The sequence below is a fragment of the Tupaia chinensis genome, unplaced genomic scaffold (assembly GCF_000334495.1).
Source record: "Tupaia chinensis unplaced genomic scaffold, TupChi_1.0 Scaffold000078_1, whole genome shotgun sequence".
Lineage (NCBI taxonomy): Eukaryota > Metazoa > Chordata > Mammalia > Scandentia > Tupaiidae > Tupaia > Tupaia belangeri.
Genome location: NW_006159539.1, coordinates 2974754 through 2984574, shown reverse-complemented (window position 1 = coordinate 2984574; position 9821 = coordinate 2974754). Strand labels below are relative to the sequence as shown.

General features: G+C 41.5%; 1 protein-coding gene across 3 annotated transcripts in view; it reads left to right on the top strand.

The window, feature by feature from the left end:
* MTHFS (methenyltetrahydrofolate synthetase) overlaps positions 1-9821 on the top strand; it is a 31370-nt gene that overhangs the window by 583 nt on the left and 20966 nt on the right. The window contains exons 1-2 of one of the 3 annotated variants that reach the window (XM_006142631.3): positions 2678-2810; positions 3154-3415. In XM_006142631.3, coding sequence (XP_006142693.1) covers positions 3208-3415 — 208 coding nt within the window. In that variant the 5' untranslated portion in view covers positions 2678-2810; positions 3154-3207. Of the gene's footprint in view, positions 1-2677; positions 2846-3153; positions 3416-9821 lie in introns of those variants that run through there. The other 2 variants (XM_006142632.3, XM_006142630.2) reach the window with 2 other exon arrangements.

The window sequence follows — 9821 nt, the reverse complement described above, 5'->3', positions numbered from 1 at the left end:
AAGAGCTCCTTAGGAGTCAGAGTCTAGCCAGTCAAATGACCAAAGTGGAATTTCTTCTGAAGAGGCGACACGAAAAAGGGTGTGGAGATGCCAAAGGACAGAAGACGGATGTGGACTGCGCTTGGCCAGGCGCGTGGAGAGCTGGGTTCGAGGCCTGGCCCTGGCAGTTTGACAAGCACTTTAGACACAAGTGCATGCGTTCCCCAAATCTTGACATGGAGGAGTGGAGGAAAAAGGATTATAGTTTGACCATGCGTCATTGAGGATCTCTCTCTGGCAAGCGCATTTTCCCCTGTCAAAAGAACCAAAACAAAAAGTAAAGCTTTTCTAATTGAAAACCGCTACTGGTTTCATGACTAACCTATGAATCACATGACCAACTTAAACATTATAGATTGCTCAATAAAGGTCTCAAATGATGTTTTTCTCCAAAAAAAATTTTTTTGAAGAGGTTTTTACTATAGGGTGTGTGCGCTCACCAGACAGACAGAGACAGAGAGACAGAAAGCGAGAAATCACCCCCCCCCCAGGAGGGGGGGTCACGCCGCAGTCCCTTCTCCTCCATTCTCCTCTCGGGATCTTGGGAACACACGCACACGCGCCCGGCGTGAGTTTTAAGCCACCGGGTTCAGGATGCAAACCATGGTGGACTACATGGGAGTCCAGCGACATAGCCATAACTACTGGTCCCTCTCCAAATAATTTTTAAACATTATTGATATAGCACTTTTTTTTTTATAGTTTAGAAATTTGTCAGAAAAGTAATAGCAAAGATATTCAGCTTTATGCTGTAACTTTACTCCCTAAATAATTAAGATGAGTAAATTAGTGCCTTTTTTTACTAAGTTGATCTTTTACTCTATCTGCCAATTTTTTAAAAAATTATTTTATTCTGTTTAGTATTATTTTTAAATTTGCACATGTATTCTCCAGAGAGGGAGAGACAGAGAGGGAAAGTGAGAAAGTAAACTGCCGGGTCTGGAACTTGAACCACTGTCAATCATGTGGGAGTTCAGTGCCTTAATCACCACTCCAGCTGCTGACCCCATCTATCTGCCAATTTTTGACCCCTTTATCATTATTCTTATATTAGTATTGTGATCTTCTGGTTTTTTTCCCGTAAGTACTGTCCCGTCTACTGTCATACAGATGAGTAGATGAGTCTAATCTCTGTACTTTTGCCCTCAGTGCCATGATGCATTTTTTTCATGCTGCTTTACAGTAATTTAAATGGTATTTTGAGGAAAGAAGAGAAATGTGAATGTAGAATCTCATGCTGAATTTTTATTGATGTTCATTACTACTTATTCAACACTTTCTTTTGTTTTTCTAGCTTGCTTTTATTCATTTATTAGGTTTTTTGCCACAAGGGTGTGTGTACTCTCTATAAGGAACAGAGGGAGACACAGAGACAGGGAAAGTGAGTAATCACCCCCCAAGGGGGATGACCACACCAGTGTGCTTTTCAAGCCACCCTGTCCAGGAATTGAACTATAGAGTTGGCCATGTGGGATCCAATACTTAACCACCACGCCACCTGCTGGCCCCAGCTGTTTATTTTTCTGTGTTTTGTTTTAAGGAAAATAAAAACACTTAACATTCTCACATAGTACTTGGATGCCAGAAGTCCCAGGTCTGTCCAAGTCTGGGTTTCATATTTCCATTTGCTTTGCCGATTTCAGTCCTCATAACAGCTTTGTAACTTTTTAGAAAGAAGGGATTAACTTTTTTTTTTTTTTGCACTGGCTTGATATGCTCAATCTACTTAACGTTTCCACCCCCCCCTTTTTTTTTTTTTAAGAAATAGAGTAATTTATTATTATTATTTAATTTGACCAGAGAGAGACAGCAAGAGGGAAAGTGAGAAAGCAAGCTAGACTAGGTCCAGGACTTGAACCATGGTTGGCCATGTAGGAGTCCAGTGCCCCAACCACCATGCCACCTGCCTTTCCCTCTGTTTCCCTTTTTAGTAGGAAGTACTTAACTCTTTGTGCCGGTATTATTCTTCTTTAGAAAAGAAATTTTTAAAGTTTACTTACTTATTTCTTCTGTAAGTGAGAAAGACAGATGGTATCCCCGGTAGGTCTTGATGCTGTCATCCACTCAGTCTCAGTCAGCCCCAGACCCTGTGTACATGTGTACCAGATGTACTGAAGGAATCTTCAAGGATGTGAACCCAGAACCCTTTTACCTGGGACTGCCTCGCAGAATGTTGAGTTTTACTGTCGTGCCACCATGTGGCCCCCGTGCCTGTATTTTTCTACTTTATAAGCTATTTTTGCAGCAACTTGTTCATCTTGTCTTGGAAAACAAGGAATAATAGAAAAATAAGAGATGAAAAGGGAGTGAAGGGTTACTTCTGAGTCTAGGTAGGTGCCCGAGATTGTTGACTTTTCTGTCAAACAAAGTCAACCTGATGAATGATCCTGCTGACCTGAGATTCTCTCACCAAGTCTTCCTCCAGCTCCCATCTTTGTAAACATTTTAACATTCATTTGAACAGAAGATTTTTAGGAAGCTAGACAGAAGTGGTAGAGCTAAGAGAGAATTTTAACTATGTTCTCTGCCTTGGGGAGCTTATGGGCCGGTTAGGGACACTGCGCGAAATAATTAATGATCAACTCACGACAGTGAAATGTTGTATATTAACTCTAAATGTAGTAAGGGTTCTGCCCAAGTCAGGAAAAGTAAAGGCCTGACAGGGTAGAGTTTAGAAGTAAAGAAGCCTGACAATTCAAGGAGTGGAGAAGCCGTGCGAGCCCAGGTTCTGAGAGAGGAGCACGTGAAATGGCTGAAGACTACTACACCTGGTATATGGGGGCCAAGCCCGGAATTCTTGAGACAGGTAGCCGGTCACCATGGCTTTTTCATGGATTTGCACACATATCAGGATAGGTGTAACCAGGAAGGGGTAAAAGGATCAGAGAAGTTATGTTGAGTCCTGAACAGAGAAGCAAAGTTACAGGATATAGCATTATCTGACCCATTATACCATTCTGGTTTTTTTTTTTTTTTTAATTTTTCCATTTCTGGAACTAGATGCAGTTCAATAAATTGGAGAAGGCTGAGAGAGAAGGGAGAAACTGTCAGCTAGAGTCACTAGTTGTTAAAATGTAATCTTGGAAACTCTAATTGCCATCATTTCCCATTTAGGTGATTGCTCACAGTCAGTATCAAAAGTCCAAGAGAATTTCCATCTTTCTGAGCATGCAAGATGAAATTGAGACAGAAGAGATCATCAAGGACATTTTCCAGCGGGGCAAAACCTGCTTTATCCCTCGATACCAGTTCCAGAGCAATCACATGGATATGGTGAAGTTGGCTTCACCTGAAGAAATTTCTTCACTTCCCAAAACATCCTGGAATATTCATCAGCCTGGTGAGGGTGATGTTCGGGAGGAGGCCTTGTCCACAGGTGGGTGTTAGGATATTGGTATTGACATGATGTCTTAGGATGTTGTTTAACTGTGATCAGTTTATAAAATTGTTTTATTGCCAGAGGGCACTCTTGCTCACCTGAGACCAAGAGACAGAGAGAGGGAGAAACACCCCCAGTGGAGTGCGGTCACACTGCAATCCCTCGTTCGTCTTTCCATCCTGTTGGATTATGGTCATGCACATGTGCCGGTATGTTTTACAGGCAGCCCAGTCTGAGATTTGAACCGTGGTTGGCTCTATGAGATCCAGACTCCCTTAACCACTAGGCCACAGGGCCAACTCTGACTGTGACCTCTGATCCACCTGTTATGTTTAGGTCAACGGAGTTACTTTTTCTATAGGAATAAACTTCTATTTCACTAATATTCTAAGATATCACATTACTTAGCTTAAGCCATGAAGAGTAAACTGTGCTAGAAAGATATCAAGATATTGTCAACTTCTCATGGACTTTTGCCCTAATCTTGTGGGTTGAATTATACATTTTCTCTGAATAATGTAATCACTTCTTTGGTTTCAATTATGGTCTGTGTGCTAGTGAGCATATTATTAGTAATGCCAACAAGCATTGGTATCTCTAGTTCAGAACCTGTCCTCTCCCTTCCGGACATTTCAAACACATGTTCCAAACAAAATCGTGTTCCCCTCAACCCTGATACCGTAGTTCATCTCAGTGCACGGCACCACCAGCCACCCAGTGGACTGCACCGGAGATCTCCAGGTCATCCTTGACCCCTCCCTTTCTCTTGGGCTCTACCTGTGATGCCAAGTCTGAGTGATTTTACCTACTGAGTATTTATGGAATACGCCTACCTCTCTCAACATCACTGCTATTGCTGCAGTCTAAGCCCCCATCTTTTCTGGCTGGTTACTGTAATAGCCTCCTGACTGTTCTTCCTGTCTGTGCCTTAGATCTTCTCCTCCCTCTCAATCCATTATCTAACAATAATGGGTTGTCAGAAAAGTCATCACACATTTTTGCATAGAATAACACAGAAAAAATATGTCCCAACTTTTCCAACGGTCTAATAATCAAAGCAAGATTTCTAAAGCACGCATCTGACCACTTCTCTCCCCTGTTTAATGTTTCCAGTGACTTCTTGATGCCCTTAGGTTCAAGTAAATACTCTTTAACAAGGCTCTTTCTGATCTCAGTCCTGTTTATTTTTCCATTTTTCACATCCTTTTACTCCCTTATTTCCTAGTCTAAGTTCCGGCCTCTCAGTATCTCTGTCCCAATCCTTGTTTTCTCTACTGCTGGATCTTTATCCATGCTATTTTCTGGTCAACGGCTGCTTGGGAGATTTTATCTTTACCAAGCAGTCAAACAAATGAAAGAAAAGTAAACAAAATAAGGGTACCATTTTGTAATATAATGCCTCACTTCTGTCTTTGAGGTGTATCTTTGACTAGACTTAAGTGGTTTTAAAGAAACCCCAGCACAATTTTATGTAGTTTTCTCCCAATTTCTACCCCTTCCAATACGACACCATAACCTGCAAAGTCAATATGATGGAGTGGGAGGGGACAGGGCAAGGCAAGTAAGAGAGGATTGTCTACTTTTCTACTGTAACTTCCCCTCTATTATCCAATCCTAGGCTTTGTTAGGTCTTTGCACCAAAAGCATACTCAGATCTACCTCCTTCATGTTCTTCATCAGTAGACCAGTAAGTTGGCAGTATTATCCAACATTTGCCTATCTTCAAAAAGAAAGATGCAAGCATTTTAAGACAATGAGACAATAAAGGAGTACAGCGTGTGTAGGGGTAGCCCAGGTTTACAGATAACAAAAGCTAGGAAGCTGTAGGCTCTGACTTTGCTTAGACTTACTGCAGCTACTTCTCCAGCCTCGCAAACATAACAGAGGAATCCAGGATCCTTTCCCACTCCTGGTTGACTATGCTAACAGGTCCTCCAATGTGCATGTCCTCTTCACAGCATGCTCGCTAATTGAAACTGCCCTGGTCTCCTGCAAGAACCAGTTCCTCTAGGGTCTGCCCTTTGCTTTAAGAACAGCTCTGGGGGCCAGCAGGTGGCGTGATGGTTAAGGTACTCTAATCCCACATGGCCTGCCACAGTCTGAGTCCTGGACCTGGCGGCTTGCGTTCTCACTTTCCTTCTCTCTCTCTCTGGTTAAATTAAACAAAATTAACAATGATGAATAAAATTAAATATATATATATTTTTTTAAAGAACAGCTTTGCCTCTTTCAGGACCTCTTCCTTAGATTGAGCTAAGATGTCTCACTTTAAACCTTCATGTGTTTATTCTTGTTCTGTTCGAGTATGGCAGTGGGAAGAGTAAGGAAGAAGCACAGACTTGGTTGCACTTCCTGATTAGGATACACTCAGTCCAGTAACGTAATGAGCTAAATCATTTATGAGTGGGTCTTAGTACGTTGCTTGGCACATAGGAGGTATTTGATAAATGGTAGTTGTTATTAATTGTAAGCCAAGGAGGCAGAATTATTCATTATATGGTGAAATCACTGTTAGCAAGCGTTTAATGTTTTCTTAATTTCTAGCTGATACTGAGAATCTACTCTGTCAGAAACTATTTTAGGTTTAGAATGATTGTCCTGACTTCCAGGGGCTTACACTCTGACTAGGGAGGCAGAAAATATACGTAAATAGAAGAAATAACCTAACCAGTAATACATATCAAATGGAGGTATTAGGTAACAAGATATTAAATATTAAGCCTTCAGGTGGTTAAGATGCTGGGTATCATTTGGCTGACTCTATAGTTTGAGTCCCAGACCTGGAGGCCTGAAAATCACATTGGGCAAGTGTGCCTATGTGCCCCAAGTCCCAAGGGGAGAATGGACGAGAAGGGATTCAGACATGGCCATTCCTCCTGGGAAGCAATTTCCCACTTTTCCTTGCTTTCTGTCTCTCTGGCAAGTGCATACACCCTATGACAAAAATCTTTAAAAAAAAAAAAAAAAAGAAAGAAAAGAAATAAATTAAATATTGAAAAGTAGAAGCTTGGGGATTGGTCATGAATAGGGAAGTCCACCCAAAAATCTGGTTGTCAAGCCTAACTGCAGTGATGTGCACTGCTGAGACGTTGTGCTTCACAGGCTGACATCCCATGGGAAACCCTGATTGGATTCCTAGTCCAAACTAAAAGGCCGGACACTGCGATGTGCACCCGTAAGCTCAGCAGTCAAAGAGGCTGAGGCAGGAGGATCGCAGGCTGAAGGCTGTCCTGAGTGACATAGGGAGACCCTGTCTAAAAATGAGGTATGCATAGTGGCTCGTGCCTCTGTCCCACTGGGAAGCTGAGGCAGGAGGATCATAACAAAGCAAGTCCCCATCTTAACATTTAAAAAGCAGAAACTGGCTGTTTATTTATTTTCCTCCATGGTATTTATCCATGCTGTATTTGTGGTAGTGGTGGCTTTTTATCATCCTGTGTCTTTCTTTGTAGATACTTGCAATATGGGTTGCAAGGGGCTAGAAGATTCTATCTGTAGTTTTCTTGCAACTGCAGTCAGGGCCAAAGCTCTCTGCTGTTGTTTTAAAAATGTCTGAATAGGCAGTCTCTGCTGTTTGTTATCTCCTAGCTTCATACTCTACATCATGGATTTTTACTTGCATCAGCAACTTCAAATGTGGCGACTTGCAACTTCAGTGCTAGCTTCATAGCATTTGGGACAAGCTGATCAGTGTTCAGACCGTTCTCAGTGTTGCCTTTGTAGTCTGCTTATCTTTCTGCTTTGCTCATGTTACCACAGCTTAGAAAAGGAAACTTTGGTGTCCTCAGTTGCAATTAGAAGTTTCTAAATAAAAATTTCATGTAGGATATTCTTGTATTATGTATGCAGCAGAAATAAACAGATTGGCAAATGAAATAGAAAGCTTTTTACCGAATTCATCCTCCAGGTGAGGGCTGCTTGGACAATTAGATTTTATTAGCCTGGAATTGTTCCATTGCAGATATATAATCCGATTCAACCTGGCTTAAGCAAAAATGGGGTCTTATTGGCCCAGAGACTGAAAAGTCCCCAGGAGGCCTAACTGTAGGTCCAACTGCATCAGGGACCACGCACAAGTGATTAACAGCAACTGCTCATGCTCTTACTGGAAGCGGTGTCTCTTTTGTTCAACAAAAATCCCCCTCGCTAATTTTATTTGAACTTTTGAAATAAACCATCATGACTAAATATAACTCAAAGCAACTGTAATGTTATGGATGCAAGAGTTTGGGGTGACCCTCCTTTTCTGGACAGTTGAGAATATTGCCTCTGGAGTTTTGGCACTTTGGGAGCTAGCATGAATTCTGTCATGGCTGCTCTCTTTTCAAAAAAAAATTATTTAATTTTTAATTATTTTTAAGTTTGTTATAGGACACATACACTCACCAGACAGAGAGCGAGAAGGAAAGTGAGAAAGTAAGCCACCACAGTGGGCCATGTGGGAGTCCAGCGCCCCAACCACCCTTGCCACTTGCTGGCCCTGTGGCTTCACGTTTCTTACTTTTTAGTCTTTGTTTCTTGTCTTTAAAAATTCACTCGATGATTTCTTCCATCAGTGGGAAAGAAAGAGAGGAAGATAGAGAAAGGTAACACCCCCAAGTTAGCATCCCCAATAGGATCTTTTTTTAAAAAAATAATTATTTATTTATTATTATTGTTAATATTCCTTTTCACATGAGTTTTGCCAGAGAAAGACAGAGAGAGAGAGAGAGAGAGCGAGAGGGAGAGTGTGAAAGCAAGCCGCCAGGTCCGGGACTCAAACCATGGCCAGCCATGTGGGAATTCCAGCACTTTAACCACCATGCCACCTGCTGGCCCCCCAACAGGATCTTGATGCCAGAGTCCACCCCCAACCCCAGCTAGCCCTGAGCACATGCGTGCCCAGCATATTCAGGAAGACCTCCAGGCTTGAACTTGGAACCCACCTTTGTGGGTCTGCCTCACAGCATTGTTTTATCACTACACACTCCCTGGGTGTCTCTTTGTCTTCAAATAGGATACTTGCAGCCCAGGGAAGTCAAGTCACTTCCTAAAGGACACACAGGTAATTAACGATCATGGGAGTTCACCCAGATTTCCTGTTTTCCACACCAGTGCTCTTCAGCAGTGCCATTTCTTGTCATAACACCTCATTTATTAAGATTGCTTTGCCTCCTGGAATTTCTATTTCTCTCCTGTAGCATATTGCATTAGAACCATTATTCATGGAACAGGTATCCTTGATCATTGAGTTCATGAAAACACTGTCATATTTTCTCAAGGAAGAACTTGTACTAAGTCACATGTATCTAAAAGTACAGTGGCCATGAAGGTAAGCTTTTTTCCCTAATCATTTGATATTCAACTAAATACACAGGGAGGACAGCAACAGCTTTCCTTTATAATAGTACCTTTCATTTGAATGATAAGTGCACCCATGATAGGCTTCCTTGGACCCGTTCCAAAATTGTCTATTTTATCTTTTGCAGCAGCAACTTTAGACTGTATCTTCATTTTAGAGAGTAGTAATTTACTTCTCGTTAACTCCCAGCCCATTAAGATTTAAAGATACTTCCTTTGGGGTTATGGCCTGTTATTCTTGCCAAGCTGGGTTAGGCTGCTAAATGTTCTATTCAAGCGTAACGATTCATTGAACATACTATTGAACACTTAAGTATCTTTGAAAGGACTAACCCAGGTGACTTAAAACTCCCTCCATATAGAACTTCAGGTGTTCAGACTGCCTTTCCAATTCAGTTTTTTAATTTATTACCTTTAATTGAGACATTAAAATGTCTATTAGGTTTCTATATGTTTCTGTATACTTCCAAGTCAGAGCAGTGGCAGAAAGTTTAAGAGGAGTTTCTCATGGGTATCTCATGTCATGGGAGAATGTGCTTCTTCTCCCCTTTTTTTCATCAGCAAGTTCTCCCTCATTCTCTATGGTTCTGTCTGTGTGTATCAGTTGCTGTCTCTCTGTCTGTCTCTCTCTTGCCACAAGAATTCATAGGATAGTCCTGTGGCAGGCTCTAGGAATTTCTAACACCCAGAGTGGATATAGCCTCCACTTTATTCCTCTGTTTTATGGACAAGCGCTAGAGGATCTTAGCTTTGAATGCCTTTCGCAGTGAAAAACATCCCTTTAAAATTCTAGATCAGAGCATTTTGAAAAGTCACAGAATCAGGATGTTTCCTTTAAGGAAATGGATTTTATGATGTTCACCTTTGAATAAAATGAGTTAAAACATGTTCTTCTTTCTAGAAAAGGGAGTTAGAAAATTTCCATCATTGAAAAATCAGGACAAGAGGCGATTTCAAGGACGCTGTGTCAGTAAATGAGATCGTGCCCTTTGCCTCTAATGACTGGCCAGTGCCGGGGTTGAATTGTCTATCATACCTTCTGCTGTGAACTCCTAACCAGCCA